At 40.5% G+C, this 21721-nt stretch overlaps 1 protein-coding gene across 2 annotated transcripts in view; it reads left to right on the top strand.

The window, feature by feature from the left end:
• Positions 1–21721, top strand: part of NCKAP5 (NCK associated protein 5) — a gene marked incomplete at both ends in the record, with an annotated part of 781067 nt that overhangs the window by 657175 nt on the left and 102171 nt on the right. Inside the window, 4 exons of one of the 2 annotated variants that reach the window (XM_084239032.1) lie at positions 6282–6383; positions 11002–11190; positions 15520–19289; positions 20003–20180. In XM_084239032.1, coding sequence (XP_084095158.1) covers positions 6282–6383; positions 11002–11190; positions 15520–19289; positions 20003–20180 — 4239 coding nt within the window. Of the gene's footprint in view, positions 1–6281; positions 6414–10977; positions 11191–15519; positions 19290–20002; positions 20181–21721 lie in introns of both variants that reach the window. The other variant, XM_084239031.1, reaches the window with a different exon arrangement.

Raw genomic sequence — 21721 nt, 5'->3', positions numbered from 1 at the left:
TATAAGAAATAACCACATAATACTCAGTTATGTAATATATAGTTACATAATGATCAGTTTTATAATAAATTCTTAATGGACCAGAATGAAACCTACGAAATGTGAACCAGGGGTCTGCTATACTATCTCTTGATGGGATTTAGAAGGGCTGATAAAAAAACACATTTCTGAGTATGGCAAAAATGCAAGTCTTAGGTGTAAATGAGGTAAAATTTGGGGGGGGATTTGGATGATCATTTGTGGAGAAAGCTTCCAAAAAGGTTCCAAAGAGAACTTACTTTCCTCAGAGTCCTGAGTTATTTCCTTGAACTTCTTCTCACAGCCTTTCACATACCTCTGAAAATTGCCTAATTTATTACCCACCAAAAGTAATATGTCTTATTCACATGGTTTTTGTCTAATCCAGGACCATATTTAGAACAAATCTACTCCTGTAACAGAGAATACCTAGGAAAGTGAGATCAAATCTTGATGAACATACACAATATCAAAAGATACTCAGAGGATGTCATGATAACCCACTCTAGAATTTCCTACTTGTGGTGAAATTAAAAAGGCTGAAACATAGACCCGGGGCCAGCCTAAAGCTGAGTTGAGGGAGCCAAGTGGGGTTCCAGGAAGCTTTCTGGAAGCCATGAACTAACATCAACTCTCTTGTCTCCTTGGAGACAAGGATAAAGATGAGGAAGCAATAAGTTCTTCATCCAAGAAACCAGCTCAAGATCCAGGCCACTAGATTTGTGAGAGGAAGTGATCCCTAAACAAGGCCAACTCCAAATGAACAACCAGCCAAGCTGGTGAGAGCAACAGCACTGAGGCAGGGAGCAGACAGGAGCAGGCACTGAGATAAGCAGGAAGGGGCTGACAGGAATAAAGATACCAGAGGTGTGGAGGCATATTCTGAGAAATTCTTCACTCCTTTGAATGTTCTACCAAGGACTTCAGAGAATGGAAAAAGTACTCTCTAATAAGTGGGGTGTCTGGTGAATTGAATTCAGGGGAAATGTGGGGAGTAGTGAATGTTTGGCACCACATCAGCTAGCAATACCGGAACTTCTCACTTCATAAATAAAAGGAATTCAAGAATTGTGGACATAAAAGCCATTACCCTTCAACTGAGAGGTATTTCCCAAGAAAGGGAAAAAGCAAGTTTGGAGGACATAAACCAGGGTGGGGTAGGATCCATGCTATCAGTACTGAAGTATCCACCAAGGCTAAATAAATTCAGAGGATGGAAGCAGACTAGATTAAAAACACTAATTCACATCCACCTTCTGTTGTTCAACCTAAATTACTCGTGTTAGGGAGAGTTCGTTAATCAGATATATGTCATAGCCACTCTCATAACTTCTCTTTTATTCAGATATTTCACTTTTAATAGAGGGAAGAATAATGAGATACATGATTATGGTATTAGATTAATTCTTTTGCCAAATCTGAATGAAGAAAAGGGAGTGATGGTTAAACAATCTCGCTTGTACTTTCTTCTTTGCATCTTAAGCTGATGTAAAGTTTAATAAGCTTAATAACTTCTGAAATCCTGACAAAAAAATTCACACTTGCCATTTCAAAGTTTAGAAGGAACATCAGTACATGCAAAAATTTCTCTTCATGCCATTTTACTTGATTTTCCCAGCATGTTTTTCCATGCTACCCAAATTACTCAGATAAAGATCTGCTTTGTCACCTTACCATGTGTCTTCCTGGCCTCTGCAATCACTACCTTAAAATTAAGATATCAGTGTGGTACTGAGCAAAACCCAGAGGCAGTATTCTGCTAAATGCAACAAGTCCAAGTCTTCACTGGACATTAGACAACCTGCCGTTCTGTGAGTAAAGAGAGAAACAGAATGTAAAATCATCCTGCTGGTCCAGCTCTGAAGGGCCCATCACACCTGGTCTCTGGTCTTACTGCAATGTTAGCTTCAGAGCTGCCAAACTAGTTACTGCTCCTCTGAATGAGCCACTCCACCTTTACCCCCCACCCTGACAAGAATAGACAATCTTTGATGGTCTGTCCAGGAGGATATTTCTCTGCTCTAAATTATGGATACAGAAACATGCAGAGAACACAGAGCTGGCTGTGAGGGCAGGATCATCTAGGAAGTATTACTGACCAGTGTGTGCTTCAGTTGCTGTGACATTACCAGGTCTCCATAGCTGAGCCTGGCATTTTATACTGGTATATGGTATAGTCTTGTGGATTGTTATTTACTTCAGCTCATCATGCAAAACTGCCCAGACCTGCTCCTGAATGGTAACAGAAGATAGGCCTCTACCCTAAGAAGCTAAAAATCCTCAGTTTGGAAAGTCACCTAGGTCTGCTGACATAACCATTATATATGCATGTGTGTATGTGTGTGTGCATATATAGATAATGAGTATGTGTGTGTGTGTAGATATAGATAATGTGTGTGTGTGTATGTTATAGAGTACAGTCCTGCATGTTACAGAGTACAGTCTTGTGGGATGGGGACAATATCCATCAGATTAATGTTAGTCATGAAAACAAACCAACCCCTGGAATGACAGCTCAAGTCCAGTGTAAGTTTATTTCTTTCTTGTGGAAAGTCCAAAAGAAGTATCTCTGGTTCCACAGTGGCTCTCCTCCAGCTGACAGTTCAGGAACCCAACTTCTTCCACTTTGTGGCTCCATTTTTCACACATGGCCTCTGAGATTTCGGTGCTGAGTGGACTGCGCCAAACTTGCAAAAGGGGAAAGAGCTTGGAGCACCTCATGGGGGAGGTAGTCCTGGGCCTGGACAGATGTCACCTGCATTCATATTCCACTGGGTGAAAGCCACCATGTCACATGACTTCACTTAAATGTAAAAGAAGCCAGGAAATACAGTCAGCTGTGTGCCCAGAAAGAAAAGAGAACAGGTCCAGTGATACTTAGACCGTGCTTGCCGCAGGGACAGAGCAGAAACATAAGGCCAGTTCTTACATTCTCATAGAGCTGATCATTCTGTTAGGAAAACAGACCCTACACACAAGAGCAGTTCAGTCATGTGTACTTCAGAGAGAGGGCCAAAATGGGGAGTGATACAATCTGGCTGGGCAGGGCATTCACTGTGGGCTAGAGATGACAAGCTTACAGACAGGATTTAGTGCAGTTCTGAATAGTGGGGAAGTTCTAGATAGGTGTACAAGAGTAAAGAGAGTATGCTGTGGAGAAAAAGACAAAAGCATCAGCTCAGAAACCAGAAGAACCCATTCCAGAGACAATGAACCCAGTCTGGCAGAAGAAAGATATTACCTTCAAGCATTTCAGTGAAAAGTTCTCACTGACCTTTGAGTAGGAGAACTGTGAGGTAACAGTCAATTTCTATGCCACGTAGAATCTCAGCTACTGAGATAATGTAAGAGAGGATATGAGGTCCATTTCAAACCTGTACTGAATGATCTTGCTACTTCTCATGTCTAAATCATAAAAGAATATAGATAAATCCAGGTATCATCTGAATTTTCAGATTATAGATTTCAAGTCACAAGTATTTCAGGTGAGATAGTTCATCCAGGTGGACACTAACATTAAACAGGAACTGTGGATGGGTATGTGATAGTGAATCCCCCTTTAACTAAGCAAGTGGCCTTTTAAGAGGCCGTGGTATTCTCCTGTCAGTTAGACCTTGCTCACAAGGACCGAATTGAATTTTCCATGTATACATTCTACCTACCCTTTTTTCTTTAATCTGAATTAAACACAAATGACAGATAGGCAAGATAACAGTTTGAAAAGTGATTTTCATTTTATTTCTCTCCAAAATATGTTTAATATTAAATACATACATATTAATGTGAAAATATAAACCTTTCATAAAAATTCTTATAAAAAGTGTAACATCTCTGGACTCTCAAACTTTTGAGGTTATTTAAGGGAAATTGTGCGGAAGGATGATTTACTTACCATTTTCTTGCCCACAACCTACCACAGTAGATCTTACTTTCCTCCAAGTTAATTTTTACCTGCCTTACGTGTGTGGAAACCGTAATAAGAAATGGCTCATTTGTACCTTAGCGTTTAAGAAATTTCCTTCCACCAACTCTCAGTTATGACAGTTAATTCCATTTGCTGGAATTTTAGCTTATTATCTTATTTATTGACCTTTATGACTAGCAATATCTCTCTCTCTGTAAAGTAGGCTAAGTAGCCACCTCTGTCCCTTAGTAACAAATGATGAATCTAAGGCCTAGAAGTTCAATTATATTCCCCAAGAGTTGGTACAACCTGTACCTTAGTGAGGGCTGGAATTCAGACCTCTTTAACGTAGGACCTGAACACTCTCCCACACAACCTTACTAATTTCATTGGCGGTAACTGACCACTGGGGTAAAAAAATCACTAAAATTGGGCCTCCCCTGGTGCCCACAGCCTCTGCAGTGCCGGTTCATTCCCAGGCCGCCGGCGAGGGTCCCACACAAAAAAAAAAAAAAAAATCACTAAAATATAACATCATTTAAAAGAATTACTTTTACATACACCCACGTAAGCAGAAAATAGGAGGCTGACATCACATTCCTGATAAGGAGTGAAGTGTAACCATGAACCATGTAATAATAAATCAGATCTCTGATTTATAAGAACTCTTCTCCAAAATCACATGACATACCACTCAAAATCATCATTTCTTTTGTTGAATGTCATTTCCCACAGCTCCTTAGACTGCTTGCATATTGATAAATGCATTCTTAGTTCTCAGAATGTTCTAATTCTTTTGGCACGCTCTCAATCTCTAAAACCTATATGTGGTTGGGAAAAACATAAAGATATCTTTATAGGCTACAACCAACATCAATTGGGTACATGTCCTGGGGATTAAATGATCTTTACCATCAGGAAACTCTGTTTGAAAAGGGCAGGATTATAAAAATTGCACAGAAACAACATCTGGGTTCTAGCTACTATTGTTGTCTTGATTTGTTTGGAGAAATTAAAATTTTAAGAATAACAGTCAGCTAGTTTAGGATTCATTCCCCTTCTTGTGAAAGTGTCCCCACAAATATGAATCAAGAGAAGCAAAAGTATAAGTTTGAGACAAATAGTTATTTGAAATTCCACCACTGAGGAGGAGAATTGATCTAAAAGAGAAGCAAACCTTCACTCCTGCGGAAGGGTGGCCACAGACCTGCTTCAGTTCTCACCCTTAAAATGATACTGAATAGGTGTTTGTTGAGTGACCAACTGAGTACAAGGAGTTCTCTCCCAAGTTTAAGGAAGTCAAATAGGGATCAGAGTGAATGTGACTCATTTCATCACAGTTTGCAATCCCTGCTGACAATATGGCAGAGGTGGGATATAGTAACTGTGAGGCTACCCCTACACGAGAAGATGATCCTAACATTAATTAGTGGGAGACAATATCAGATATTTCCAGATCAATATTAGTATGCAGCAAGGCCTTCCAGGAGGGACAGTAACAGAAAAAGTTTTCAGAGGTGAGAGGAATGTTTAGCCTCATTATTTACTTACTTGATTTGATTTTTCAGTGTCTGAAGTCAAAAAAGTTGTACCCAAGACAAACCAAGCTACAAGTACCATTTTTAAATGTCATCAGTATAACCGAAACACTTGACATAAATCGCAGGCTTTATTGTATCTGCAATTAAACAGATCAAATTTAATGTTCACAGAAAAGCCTTAGTAATTAGTATAAAGATTAATATAGTGAAATGCCCCTGGTTCATCAGGCCTCCCAAGCAAAACTGAAGAACTGAGTATATAATCTAATAGCATGTGAATATTAATGCACAAAATCCTCTAAGTCCCCAGGTCCCTGATGCAATTATTTCCTATTCACATTAATTGTTCCTAACAGATGACATTAATGACTTTGAGTTAAAATGTGTCCAAGGGAAGGTTTCACAAGATCAGTGCTGTTTAAAAATAAGGTCATCACTTTTATAATTATTCACTCAGATTTTAACCACTGTTCAGCATTATAAGGCTAACATGGTGATTGATCTTTAATGTGAATATCAAAAGTTAATTTTAATACTAGCCAATAGTCATACTGATATATTCACAATTTTTCTAGTATTTACTGTTTAGTATTTCTTAATTTCAAACACAGGCTGAAAGATTATAGAAGTGTGATAATTGCTTTTAAACTAGTTTGCACACATATTTATGGGATTTTGTTAAATTAGAATAAACTTTCTCATATGGTGTGTATTATCTAATCTAGAAATATCAACTCTTTTGACATTTAGTTATCCAAGTCAGGATTTTGAAACAATTAAATCATTATTATTCAGTGTTTCTACTTATTTTTACCTAGAAACTTCACTCCCGAATCTTAGATCTTTCATCCGGAGATTTGCTTTCAGAAGCGGAAAGAAGTCGAAGTCTCACGCAGCCACAAACTGATGTTGAGATGCACGTGAGTTTTCCTGTTGCCTTCAGAACACTTGTTTAAGTTGTTATTTTCCTTCCATCAAATATGATGTCACAAGTGAACCATAAAGTGCATCCTTGAAGCATTGTCAGGCAGATAAAAATACTTCCCTTTCTTGTGTTTCCTGAAATTCAATATCATGTCCCCCAGCTGATAAAGTAAGCAAAAAGTGTCACTCTCGGCAAAAATATCATAAATCTTGACTTTGTCCCCAAGATACATTTTTGGGTATTGATTACATCTCAAAGTCCCTGAGAAATGGTCAAGGAGCTTTTTATTAAAGCCCATGTCCCATATTATTCATCCTACTTTTATGATATATTATGTATGAACTTTTAAAAATTCATGGGCTGTGCATTTTTTCCTTTAGCTTGGGTGAGCTTTGTGCTTATTTGGCAAAACTTTTACCAACATGGCTTTTAAATTTCATTGACATAAAAAGAGTTACTTCAAAAACTCAGGAGCTAAATAAATATATGAAAGAACTGTTAAGCTTAAAACAATGACAGATGAACATCTGTGGATAAACTAGCTTTTTATTTTACTGTATAATTGTATCAGGGTAGATAGAATATTCTATATCAAAGGTAAATACTATAAAGTTAGATTGGAATTCAATTTTAGTGGGAATGCTGGCACTTTAGATGTTCATAACAACCTTAGTGGCAGCCAATGTATAATATGGCCTGAAGGTCAGGAATTTTTTCACATGTGAAGTTTTTATCCAAGAAAGTTTGCCTTCATTCTCTATCACTGTATTTTTTTTTAAATAAACTTACGGATTTTTGTATTGGATAGCTCACAGTAAGGATGTTAAAGCAGATGTCATTCCAGGTGGCAATCTAAACCATACAATGAGAAAAATACATTTTGGATACTGCAAACAGGGAACTCACATTAATAATCCTTCTTTGCCCTATCCAAAATGTATTTTTCTCATTGAGTCAACATAATTAATTGCAATGAAAGCCAAAATACAATTTTTGGCAAAGAAGGCTTTTAATAATAATCATTATCTATTACTAATTACAGTTCTTCTCAGTAGTAACCTAGGTGCTCTTTAAATGTCCCCGAGTTCTTAGGACATTTTCAGAAGCCTCATTTGGGGCCACAGTGACCAGGACCTGAGCTGGGTATCAGAATGCCGTGTTGGCAGAACACCATAGGCAAGAAAGAGACATTTTCATGCCTCAATTTCTCCATCTGAAAAATGAGTATAATGCTGTTACTTTTCTATTTCTGAGAATTAAATGACATTATAAATGAAATGTGGGTAACACATTATCCATTAACAATATTAGGGCAATATGAAGAACTCTGTTGCTTTAGCTGTCTTCTTAACTATGTAGCAGCAGACCACAACCACAGAAAAGCATGGCAAAGAATATTTAAGGAGTCCAATGAGAAAAGACACTTCATGATCCTAGGTATCTACCCAGAAGGCCAAGACCATGTACTCTTTTGGTGTCAAGAAACAACTTTTGAGAACATCTCTTGGCTAGAATGATAACTGCAAGGGCTATCTTCTGGTATGTCACTCTGAAAACTCACAGTAATAATCGCCAGAAACAAAATGTGCCCACTTGGCTTTTGCTCTGTGCAGTCCCAATGTGTAAGCCTCCAGCCATTTTTAACAGACTGTCAAGAAGTATAATACCCAGGCCCTTTGGGAAAGTGGAAACTTAGGATTTAGTTGAAACATTAAGACACATGTACATAAAAAACATTTTCAATAATAGCAACATTTCAATAATAATAATAGATAGAGGCTGCCCTATCTTCACAATGATCTTATATGGTAGGTGCTTTCATTATTTCTACTTACAAAGAAACTGAGGCATGGAGGAGTTAGACAGTTTTCCTAAGGTCAAAGAGTTCGTAACTGAAACATCCAGGATTCAAAGATAATAAATGACCTTGGAGATTAAGTGTTCAACCACAAAACTTAGGTAGATTCACGGGCATAGATAATCCTACATGATAACCATGTGCTGATGAAGGGAACTCCAGGAAAAGGGGGTATCAGAGATTCTGGTTCCCTAATTAAAATCAAACATTAATCATCCAAGGTGGAGGAGAGGGAGGAGAATTTCCCAGTAGGAAGGATCGGCTCACCATTCCCTTCATCCTACTCTGCACTACCCAGATCAGACTGTCAGATGGTACAACAATCACCAGGTCACCCACACAAGAGGTTAGCTTCTCTCACAGCTTCTCCAACAGCCTTCCTATGCAAAGCACAGTACCTGCACCAGCGTTTAGCAAACTCCCTGAATTTGTTAAGAAGACTGCATCTTAGGTCCCATCTTATAATTACTAAATCAGAGACTGCATTTGACAAGATCCCAGTGATTCACATGTACATTAAAGTGTGAAAACCTGTACTAGAGAAGTTTCTCTGCTTAACTATCCCCACACCCACATGCTTCCAAATGACAGTGATGAGCCTTCCCCAGCATCCTGGTATGCTGTGTCCCTCATCACAGCTGGGCAAGTCAAGTTCAAGGATAGGGGAGTGACAGCAGTTTCTTCCTCCTCCTGTTCATCTTCCTATTCTAGTTTCCAATCATTTGACTCCAACATCTGTATACATGGGTGGCAACTGGACGAGTGTGCTTATTTATTAAAATAGGCCTGGGAAATGAACTGAGTCATAAAAATAGGTGTAGTTTTGATAGGTGTCGTGGAAAGGGATGAGTGCAAAAGACAGAACTCATGTATAAACTTCAGTATCTTGGGAAAGTCAGAATATAAGCCCTAACCAAAAGCTGTGCAGTGTAAAGGGATCACTGGAGAAGTTTAGGCCTGGATGATCTCTCAGGACACATACAAGCCTGTCTCTGGAGAGTAAATGTATCTGTCAGAGCTGAAATCATCCTAAATAAAGACTACCCCTCTGCTTACTCAAGCAACAAAATATGAGAGAATGGGGTGGAGGACATGGAAAGCATACAAGTAGAAGTATAGCTTCCTGTGATGTTTAACATTTGTTCAAGGCACAGTGCAGACGTGTACGACGACTGGAGCACAAATGCCAGGTGCCCTGGGCGACAGGATCAGTGCTTGTAGGCAGCTGTTCAGAGACAAATATGAAGTGCCCTAAACTCAGGCAATAAACAAGGTCACAAATCAATGAATATTGTGGAAAGCTGGATTTTAAGACAGTTTTTCCCTTCATAATATTGACACCAAATTTCAGGGGGACATGGAGGAAATAGTGTAGTAAAATTTCTTGGCATTTCTAGATCACTCTTATGCTGCAGAAATTGAGGTATCTATAGCAAGGCAGTTGCCTGATACTGAAACTAACATTAGTAAGCATTATGGATATTGATTAGAAAGCCGATTAAACAGGTCTCAGTCCATACATGGGCTTAGCATTTACCACAAGTACTCCCAGAATAGCATTATCTTCCTTCCTCAAGCTGGTGTTTAGTCACCATCAGCTGGAATTGCATTTGGAGAACAGTGATAAGTACTCAGGTACTAACAGCACCTTAAAGTGTCAATGAATTGCATAAGTAAGAGGCTGTGCCATTCTGCAAATGACATAAAGACAGATGGGTCCACATCAAAGGGTTTCTTGGCAGAGCTTTCTAGAGATAGGAGACTAGCCGGAGATGGTAATGGAGAGATTGCAATCTAGTGGTTGGGGTGCTAAATTAATTTACCCCGTCCAGTTTGTGGAGCTTCACCTGTTATTTTAGGGCCTATGATGTAGCTGTCGAGATGTGCAGGAATGCTTGTAACTTTCTCACATGCCTTTCACAGACTCATTAGAATTCTAACTGCCTGAGTCTTCCGTGTGGGACCCTGACCTATCTGATTTGAGAGTCTTTCTGGTTTGGACAGCCAGCTAATAAGAAAAGTCCTGTTTTCTTTGACAGCAGAGCCTCATGGTTCCTAAATAGTGTTCTGCTGTACATGGCTTCCCAGATATTTGATTTCTGACTTAGAATGATGCTGTCAGAACCCTGTAGGGGTTCACCAGAGGAGTGATGTGGTAGAGCTGCCCCACTCTACAGATGAGACCATTAAAGTCCATGGCAGTTAAATGCTTCCTTGGCTCAAGATCTCAGATTCAGTGCCAGGTGTAACCAGAGATACAGGTCACCAGATTCTCAGTCCCATGTTCATGTTCTTACATTCAAAGATGCTACTCTATCTTCATCCATTTGTAGCTTTAGAGTCATATTGATGTTGATCTGATTCTTTAAGCAGCTAAACTGGGTAAAATGAGAAATTCCCATGGTAATACTGATAATTCTGCTTAACGATGAAGGTAGCTTGTAATAACTAAGCAACTATGTAGCCAGCTACTGGGCCATATGCATTGTACCCAGAAGCTCACTGGACCCTTGTAGTCACCTGTAGGTAGGCAGTATTATCACAATTCCCTTTTAAAATGGAAAATGTAGCCTCATAATTTAAATAATATCCCTTAGTTAGTTAGTAAAAGGTAGCACAAAGATTTGAACCCTGTCTGAATCCAATGTCTGTGCTTCTAATCACTGTACAGCATTCCCTACCTCACTATGAGGTTGAGTTGGTATTTACTCTCCCCTAAGCAAAGTCCTAGCTCAGAGCTGTCCTGCCTTTTCAGGAATGCCAGCTGAATGCCAAATCAGGAGCCCCTGCTTTGAAATGCCCTGGCTTTGGGGTTGTCATTCCTGGTCATCTCTATCCTCGAAATAGCTGCAGCAGCAGTGAACTGTCTCTTTCAAGCACCTGCAGCGAGTACTCCAGTGGCTCCTCCTACACGTGGCATGATGGGAAGAACCTCATAAAAAGGGTAAGGCCTCATCTCAAGGCATTTCAGCATCAGAGTGAGCCAGAAAATCATCCTTTCTGGTAGGAAGGTAGAAGGTGAGAGGGAATATTAGTAAGGAGATGACCACTTACTGAATTCCTGCTTCTATAGTCTAACAAAAACTAGCTCAGGAGATGTTATTCTCTCAGTATTTAATAGAGGAAACCAGCTCAAAAAGGTTACTAGTTAGAAGTCACCCCAGCAAGTGAGGAGAGGAATGATGTGTTGATATACATGACTTAAACATCAGGGGAGATTGCCTGGAAAAAGAAGACATTTCCCTTCTGTGCTTTAGAAAATCCCTACCAACTTCCCAGATTGATACCAAACTGTATCCTGGAACCCCAGTCTAATAGAACTGACCGTGTTCACACCAAGTCAGACATTTCCAATTAGTGTTATGGACATCCTCTGTCACTGTGATGCTCAGGGAGACTTGTGAATGCACCCTACAAATGAAAGTGAGCAAGGCCTTGTGCCAAGCTGTTCCAGACTGAGCATCCCAAGAAAACTCCAGGAAAAGCTTTTTTCTAGACAAAAAAAGGAGTGTGTTATCTCAGAATAAATGGCCAAAATTTTAGAGGTATCATTAGCTTTGTAGGAATTGACTTCTCAGAAATAACATATATCAAATTGATCTCCTCTGATCAAAGCTATAACCCAATAAAACACTAATTGACTCTATATTGGAGAATAGTATAGTACAGGGAGAAAACACTATAGTGACGGCAGGCACCACAGCTTAGGTGAAGGTAAGCATATCCCTACTTATATGCCAGGAGCTCCATTACCAGGTGTTTTAGTACTAGAATTACTCTGTCCTGCAAAGTGGACTCACAACTGTTGCTCCCTCCTGATTTGAGCAAGCATCTTTGCACACTTATCTAAGCCAAATATTTGGAATACCTGTCTTTACAGTTTCCTGTTGTTGAAGAGAAGCAAAGAGTACACAAAAATGGAAACCCATAATCATTCATTTGTATCATTAATTTATGATGCTGGAAATATGAAAACCAGGAAAAGTATAAAACTACCAGAAAATATTGGTGAGGGTGTGCCTTTGTAATACCCTGAATCAGAACTCAGAAAAAGATTTCAAGCTTGAATTTAAAACATATTCCCTTGATTCAGACTCCTAATGCAAGGTATAGAGATTGGTGCATTATCAAAATTGTTCCTTTTTTTAAGGAGATTTTAGTTTTAATAATGACCATTAGGGAGCTGGCTCTTAACAGGGAAGATGGTCAGGGATGTCCCCTCTCTTTGTCTTAGAATGCCCCTGGCTTAGCCATTTTCACTCTTAACTCTTCACCATTTTCCCTCTCAGAGTCTCTTGCTTTTTTTTTTTTCTTTCTTCTTTTTTAGCTGAAATTCTTCTAATTAGAATAATCCTTGGACTTCTTTCCTAAAAGAGGGGAGATAAGATTCTTAAAACACTCCAAATCCACTTAGGTGGCAGTCATCTGGAGATTTAACAGGTATTGGCTTAGCATGGTCATGGGGCACACCCCTCACATCTCACAGAGAAAATTCCCAGTTCTTAGAGACCAAGCAAGCTACACCCAGTCCTGGAAAGACATTATAAATTTGTATTATTTAAGGAACTTTTACAGTTTTTGTCATGTAACAAGTACGTGTTGAGTACTAACTTACATAACAAGCTCATATGGTATCAATTTGAATGTGACTATAATTCAACTATATCCAGTGATTCTTTAGTATTTCATTTTTTTTTTTTAATTGTTATGTACGGATACAAAAGGAGAACCTGCCTAAAGTGCATTACCCTGCCCTAAAGGGAAAAATCTGACTCTAGGGAATAATTTCCCTGTGCTGCACAGCATTGTTAGCACTTCTTAAGTGTTAGTCCATTTAATGCTCATGATAGCCTATTAGATAGATTTTCCTATTCCCTTGTTTTACAGCTGAGGGACCTGAGGTACTGAGAAATTAAGTAACCAGCCCAAGGTCTCATGATCACTATGTGACAGAGCTGAGCAGTTAGCTCCAGAACTTTCACTCATAACTTTTCAGCTATACCAACCTTTTTGAATCAGCCTAAAATTTGGAGGGGCTCCAGTTGTTAGAATGGATAAGTTCCCATTAAGAGCAAAAATTTCATTTAAAACAAATGTGTAAAATTGTTGTCCAGTCAAGAAATAGAAAAGGACCATGGACATTAAACCCAGGCCCCTACCTTATCAACAGCATCTTTTAGTCAGCCACACTGCTCCCCACCAACTCTTCCCAGCAAAGGAGGAAGCTACCTATGTGAAATGCCAGTACTTCCCCATGTCTCTCCCACAAGGAATTCATGTTTGTTTGTTTTTCTTTTTTCAACTTTCAAGATTGTTCTAAACTTTACTTAAATTATTAAATACCATAGCATCCTGTTGAACTGATTAAGGAATGTGGCTCATGTCACTGGACAGAGATTCTGGGTCCTGGGAAGATTTTAACTGCAGGCTCTGGGATGGATCACACCACAGTATGGGCAGGTTCTCAGAAGGTGCAAAGGTGGTGGGTGGGCAACATTGAGCATAGCTTCTGTGGGCTGAACAAATTTGCATTTTTCCTACTCTTGTGGGACACTTTTGCTGGCTTCTTTTCTTTATTGTGATTGTGGCCATTGGGGTCATGGAAATTTTATAGAACCAAACTGTGGCAACCCACTCATGGTCGACATATAATACTCACACTCATTAATGGAATTTCTTCTGATTTCCGAAGGGCTTTTTAATGGTACTGAGGGAGGAGGGGAAGCAAAACCAAGTAGTATCTTTCTGAAGCAACTTCTAACCCCAACACAGAACAAAAATTAAACAAGCAAGAGTAATTTTTATGGAACCATCTTAGATGTAAGCAAACATCCATGGCTTATTAAAATGTGACGATGCTAAGGGGATTTTCTGACACTTTTCCACCTCAGCATATAAGCACATGGTGATGGACACAGAGTTATGGGATGCGGGGTTGGGGGTGGGGGGAAGCTGGCATGGAGGTGCCAGTGGAAACTGCCCAGATTGATAGAAAGTACACATCTGAAACCATCATATTCATTCACTGAAGATCTTCACCATTAGTCATACAGCACTCACATCCCACAAATTTCTGAGTGTTCATTTGTGATGGAACTCTGCAAGAGAGGTAGAGGTGTGGGGAAAACCTATGACGGAGATCACGTCTGACTTAGAGCCAGACAGTCTGGATTCAAATTCCCACAAAGCCATTCATAAAAGCCAGAACTCAAAAAAACAGAGTTCAACACCTTTCTCCAGTTCTTCAACTGTGTGATCTCTAATATATTGCCAGTCCTGCCTAGTAAAGTTGGGCTGATAATGTTTCCCCCACGGTGCTATGAAAATTAAATCATAGTTCTATGTAAGTGGCCAGTATATAACAGATGCTTAGTCAACATTAGTCCCTTCCATCTGTCCTTCCATCTGTCCTTCTGTTTCTTGTCACTGATACTATGAAACATATGAATGTCTATGTCGAATGCATTGTCTCTTCTATGTCATTTTTTGGTCTTCTTGGTCACTTGTCCAAAACTAATACTAATATTAGTATTTGAGGGGATATAAAGGATGGAAATTGACTTTCCTAAGTTAGGTGAATCATTACTGTGGTTTCTATTAGCAAATGCCTAGCTACTATAGGCATGTATACATCTCACATAAATATACTGCCTAACAATTAAGGACATGAAGTCACAGTACTGTCAAATGTTAGAAAGGAAGGAAACAAAGACTGGAATCAATTTACTTTTCTATCAGTATTTACCTTCTACCTCTCATCTACGCTGTACGGTGGGGTCCTAGTATCTTCTGATTATTGCCTCTGTGTATCTGGAACATAGCTTACCAATTTAGGTCTTTGCTGTCATGTTCCTTCTACCTACAAATCATTTCCCCCATCTTTAAACTAAGGCAAATGTACCCATCATTCAAAATGACGTGGATTTGATATTTTTGTGTTTTTAAAAAAAAAAAAATTTCCAAACAGTTTTTTTTTCTGAATTTCTAAAGTACCTGTATCTATGCTTATCATTTCCCTCTTGACTTACTCTCCCTTGCTGAGTTTTATATTCCTTGAAGACAGGGGTCTTCTGCCTTGTGCTTCTTAGTTTAGGACCTGGCAAAGTCGAGATTTGCTACCTAGTTAATAAATTAACCTGCACTAGTTAATACCTGCTTTTATTGTTTAATATTTAACTGCCAAAACAAATTAAGTCCAGTGAGAAACTTTTGCTTTCATGTATCTGTGATTCATGTGATCCAATCTTTTCTTACATCTACTTTTCTTTCCTAGCAGTCATCACAAAACTGGGATAAAAGGCTAAGTATTGACTCTTCACTCCCAAGTGGCTTTGCGAGTCCTACAGATGAACTACCTCCAACTCGTATCAAGGAAAGTCACATTTTGGAAGGACTACGAAAGCTACAAAAGCGAAAAGTGTTCCTTGAACCCCCATCCGTGATAACCAAATGGGGTTATAAAGATTGCATGAACTCAAATGAAGGAATATATTCTCCAGGAATTAAGAGCAGTAGCCTCAAGGACTATGTACCCAGCAAACCAACTGAGCTGGGGAGCCCCTACAAGGAGCCACACAAGGCATTTGTTTATGACACAGATTCCCATGATGATGCTGACGAAGACTCTTCCTCCCTAGCTTGGCTTCAAGCAGTATCCAACCAGGGCTGCAGGCTGCACGCTTGTAAATTAACCCACAGTGTTTCTGACAGTCTAATTGGCCTGGAGCTGAATGGGAAACACTTTTTAGAAGACACCTCCTCAATTTACCCCAGGGAAAGGCCTGAAAAGCTGACCCGTTGTGTCAGCAACTGTCCCTTGGAGAGGAAAGTGTACCCAAGTATGCAGACTCCTCAGAGGCAGAGAGAGAGGGGCCCACACAGCCAGGGCTGCATGGCTGTCAGTCTCCCTCTTTCAGATACTGATGACAATGAAACGCTTGACGAGTTGCACATAGAGAGCAGTGATGAGAAAAGCCCTTCAGACTTGTCGCTGACTGCTGACACTGACAAGTCCATGGAGAACCTGGGTGTCCTTGTGGAATTTGGCAAATCTCAACTTGGGTCTCCCAATGAGGAGGAAAAGCAAGCTCCCATCCACTTAGAGAATAGGCCAAAGACATTTGGTTTCATTAAGCAGCAAAGGGTTGTGAAAAGAACTTCTTCCGAAGAATGTATTACTGTAGTGTTTGATGCGGAAGATGGTGAACCCATTGAATTCAGCTCTCACCAGACTGGTGTTGTTACTCTTACCAGAAATGAAATTTCCATCAATCAGGCCCCTTCTGGACCCAAAGCGGAAAACACTGAATTTTTACCTCAGGGAATTGCTCACTTGCAGTTAGAAGCTACTGCCAGAGACTACACTTTCTTAAAGAGGTCTGAAGAGGAAACTGAGAAAAACATTCCAAAAGGTGACTTAGATAATGTTGCTGAGGCACCTGTTGAAGCTTTCAGCCCTAGAAAAATGGCACAAAATACTCAGCGACAAAAACTGGCCAAACCAACACGCAATTTGTCTTGCAAGAGTCATGTTAGGTCTTCAGGACCTGTTGGTAGCTATCAGAAGCACAGTCTGACAAAAATACCTGCCAGGGGCAAGTCTTCCCCTCAGAAATCAAAAATAATAGAACCTGAAGCCACCATGAGAATTCCTTTATGTGACCCAGTGTCTCTTGAAAAATCAACAGCCTTAGCTCCTGAGAAACTCTCACGGTTCAAGAAGACAGAGGGCCCAGCCTCCCTCTTTGATTTGCAGCCAGATTCACACATTCCGAAACACCTCACCCAACTTCCTACCGGCTCCAAAATGGCTAGCAGAAGAGACTGGGTTCAGTGCCCCAAGAGTCAGATTCCAGCATCACAGCTGCTGTCAAGGTCCGTCCCTGAGCCTAGTGATGATGGAGAAGCCCCTGCGAGGGGTAAATGTTCTGACTCTGGGCCAGAGCCCCGGGTGAAATCACCCTCTCCCCCTCCCCCTCCAGGCAGGTCAGTCTCCCTGCTCATCAGATCCAGTTATGACTGTGTGTCACCACCTTTTTCTACCAAGCCCGAGACCAGGGTCTCCAGTGAAACAGCAAGGACAGTATTCAAGTCTTCCCCTCCAAAAGGATCTTCTGTTCCTGTTATTTCTTCTAATCAGACTATGGCAGAAGTACAGGGGAAGAAATCTTCCATGGCCTTCAAAAAATCTGCCTTCCCTCACTCTCTGCCCTCCACAGAAACAGTGAACCAAATCAAATGTTCTGCTCATTCCCCCTCCAGTTCATTTGCTATGGTGACCCCAGCACCCCCAAAGGTCTCTCCAAAGAGCAGTGCCCCCAAAACCCCATCTCACCAAACACTTGGGACCATGCAGACAGACACAGGGTTACGAACTCCTAAGAATTATCTTTCAACCCATGAGCCACTGGAAGTAGCATCCTCTAAAAGTGTACCTCCGGGAAGGAAAGGACAGCTGAGTGATAGTGTCTCCACATCACCCAAGTCTTCCTTCCAAAGGATAAGTGAGCCACCATCATCTCAGGTTAATAGCCCCTCATCAGCACCATCTCCCAGAAGCCATGACACCCCACCTGGTTGTCAGAGCACTCATGAGAAAGGACTGAAAACTCGCCTCCCAGTTGGACTCAAAGTTCTCATGAAGTCTCCCCAATTGCTCAGGAAAAGTTCCACGGTACCAGGGAAACAGGAAAAAGACAGTTTAAATGAGGCCTCTAAGAGTTCTGTGGCTGCGATCAAGTTGAAGGCAGTGGACTCTGGGGACCTACCTCGCCTTGAGACCAAAGGTGCTGAGCGAAATAGTATTCCACTGGGTTTGCAAGCACCGGACAATTTGGCTGAAGGGATTCCCCTGAACACAGTAATACCAGAGCCATTGGAAAGTAGTACCCCTGGGGCTGATGGAAAAGATGGGGTGGAAAACAGGTCTGTGAAAAAATCCCTTTCCTGTAACAAGCCACACCTGAAACCAGCTCTAGGCATGAATGGGGCCAAAGCCCGTAGCCAGAGCTTCAGTGCCCACTCAGGAGATAAGCCCTGCACACCTGCCACGGAAGGGCCAGGCAAAGTTCGAACTCAAATCATTACCAACACTGCTGAGAGAGGCAACTCTCTCACCCGGCAGAGCTCCTCCACAGAAGGCTCTCCCAATAAGACACCATCTGCCCCCATGCCTGACAGTGTCCCCAGTGCTGGCAGGGCTTTGGGGCATTCTTCCTCCAGGCAAGGCTCTCTGGGGAGCACAGGCAGTTCCGGTAGCCAACACGGGAGCCCAAGAAAGCTGCCTTTGAGGATTCCTCCAAAGTCTGAAGAGCTCCTCGGCCCCCCTGGGACGGAAGAACACCAGGCCATCACCCAGGGTGGATGCCCCAATGTGGCAGTCCCTGAGGAACCAGGCAGCGACCACTGTAGATGCCCACTCACTCCAACAGACTGCCCACGAGCCCTGCAAAGCCCAGGGAGGACACAGTGTCCAAGCAATTTTGAAACAAGCAGGACCTCCAAGGCAGAAACTTCTGGAAGGTGTCCAGAGATTTCTCCAACTAGGGCTGGTGCTGTGAGCCCAGAAGCCCCCCTCTCACCCACAATTGAAGAAAAGGTCATGTTGTGCATTCAGGAAAATGTGGAGAAGGGCCAAGTGCAAACAAAGTCCAGCTCTATGGAAGCAAAGCCAAAGCCGGGGCCTTCTTTTGCCAGCTGGTTTGGTTTTCGAAGGAGTAGACTTCCAGCTCTCAGTAGCAGGAAAATGGATGTCTCCAAAACCAAAGTGGACAAAAAGGATACAAAAGGTTTGGGGTTTGGAAACAAACAACTAAAATCAGAGAGAAAAAAAGAGAAAAAGAAGCCGGAGCTCCTGTGTGAGACAGACAGCGAGCTTCACGGGGACATGGAGTTGGCAGACGGTCCAGACAGTGGCTTACAGAGCAGAAGCGATATGAGAGCACAACAAGACATTTACAACCAGATGAAGTTTGAACCAAGAAATAGACTCAGTCCTGTTACACGTTCAACAAAAGATACCTTTATGACCGAACTTTTGAACAGGTAACTAATTTTGACAGGGTGGTAATATTGAGGGCTGCCCCACCAAAAGGGGAGAGTTGTTTGCTTCCTACACATTAAATATCAGTCAGACATGCCTTTCAGACAAACAGAGCAACAGGGTAGCAGTCTTTTATGCACTAGCCAGAACTTAAACAATGAAATAAAAGTTAGCAATAAAATGATAATTTAGTCCATGTTACATTGTTAACCAAACCAATGGTCTTTGAAATTAAAGAACAGTAAGTTTTATCAAGGTTGATAGAAATTCATCCCACACTAAGAACTATGAATGTACCCACATGGCATGAAATGAAAGAAAATTATACATACATTTTAAAGTACGCCGATCTCATTGATTGTACCAAGCAAATGTATACTTAGAAACTTTGAAGAGGTAATTGCACTTCCTGTTGCTCTTAACCCAGAATGTACTTAGCAATCACTCTTCAGAGGTTATCATTTTTGTCCCCACCCCCAATCTTAAAAATTGTCATAAAAATAAAAATTAATTAGTATATTATCAAATCTAAATTGACACACAGCTGGAATATCAGATGAAGATTTGATCGAGGCCCATGAGAAACACTTACCACTCAAAGGTTGCAGGACAAAGAGATACATGGAGGTTACTTTAAACATTAAAAGACTGGGAAAAGTAGAGTGATTGAAGAAGAGCAATGTAATTTATCAGAGGAATCACTTTCTACCTGCAGAGTTGATAAGAAAGCAGCTCAACAGACAGAAAGTGGATCAAATAATGTTTCCTGCAGGAGCATGTTAAAGGGCAGCTCCCAGGGCTCCTGTCTCACCAGCAGCTCTGTCAGCACTCAAGGAAACCACAAGAAAAGCATCAAAACCAAAGCTGATATGGAAATCCCGAAAGCCTCCCTGGTAAGTGCCCTTCTGTCTGGTTATAAAGTGTACGATTCTGAGATGGGCTGGTTGGGTTCTTTCTACCCTATGCTGGTGAAAATAGAGAATACAGGAAAAAGGAGAAAGTTAAAGACAAAAAAAAAGAGAGAAATCCTGGTGACAACTGTCCAAGAGATGGCAGACAGGTTGCAAATGGCGTGATTCCCCCTAGCATTGCCACCTGTGAGCTCTCCTTTCAGAAGCTGGCTGTAGTCTTCTTCAAATCACACCTTTGTCTCAGAAATCTGTTTTGAAAATGATTTCCAGCCACATAAAAAGGAGTGACATGGTGATTAAAAATTCAAAAGTGCTAAACAGTATAAGAGAATTGGCTATTTAATTAAATAAATGAAAATTATTTTAAGGGGCCTCCCTGGTGGCGCAGGCGGTTGAGTACAGCGCTGTGAAGCTGTCAACAGCTTCTGCAGTGCCGGTTCGATCCCCGCCAGCCTCAGAGCAACCCACATGTCAAGTAGACCTCTCCTGTCTCACCCGCTGCTCCCCTCAGCAGTGTGTTTCGTCAGTCTGCTTGTTCTGCTCCCCACTCTGTCTCTGGTGAATCCTCTCACCCTCCCACGCATCTGGCATGTACCCTGGCTCTTGTATAAATAAAATAAATCTTTAAAAAAAATTATTTTAAGATTTGATTTAACCATGTTTTTGGAAAGTTACATGTACTGAATCCTCCTACTAAGACAAGGTATTGAAGCTAGAAGAGGCATTTTGGAATTTGATTCTCTATCATGTCACCTTTTAATTATGAGTTCCAGACCTCAGAGAGTCGATTTCCCTTAACAAAGGGACTTAAAAAAAAAATTCCCCAGGGTATGCTAGTTTAAAAATATTTTTGTTTTAAAATTACTTGTAATTGCAATTGCTCTCCTTATAGTCCTTTTTCTGTTCTTACATATTTGATTTGATAGTGTCCATTGTTCCTTTTTATAAATTTTTAATCATTTAAGTAAAAAAAATCTCTTTACAAAAAATGAATGCATCTATATATATTTTTTTATACTTTAATAAAAGAGATTTTAAGATATAGTACATGCTACCATTTTCTTAGGAAAAAGTTAGCATATCAATTAATTGTACTTTTTTTTTTTTCCTGCAGTAGTTCAAGAGTAAAGGAAATTTAAGAAATAATCCTGATTGGTACTATTAGTTATTAATTATTAGTTTAATTACCTTTTGGGGTTTGGGTTCCTTGGAATTTTACAGACTTACTTTTGTTTGAAACAAAAGCACATTCATTTTTTTATCACACAGGTTTTCTCTCTGAAGAGCTATAAGGTCTTTTTCGAACTCTTGGAAATAATACACAGATTATGTTCTTTGCAGAAGTTTTTTCTTTTTCTCCCCAGTTTTTGCTCTTAGCTTCCATGGTAGCATTCCTTCTTTGAAAATGTAGATGCCTGCTGCATTGTAAAACCACAAATTATAAGCATATCTAGGGCTGCCCTTGTAGTGTCACTGAAAGGAAAGAGAATGAAAGTGTGGAAATGTGCAATATGCCGGAAATT

The sequence above is a fragment of the Talpa europaea genome (genome assembly GCF_964194135.1).
Source record: "Talpa europaea genome assembly, chromosome: 1".
NCBI classification, from domain to species: Eukaryota; Metazoa; Chordata; class Mammalia; order Eulipotyphla; family Talpidae; genus Talpa; species Talpa europaea.
Note: the sequence above shows the minus strand (reverse complement) of the source record. Positions and strands in the feature narration are given on the sequence as shown.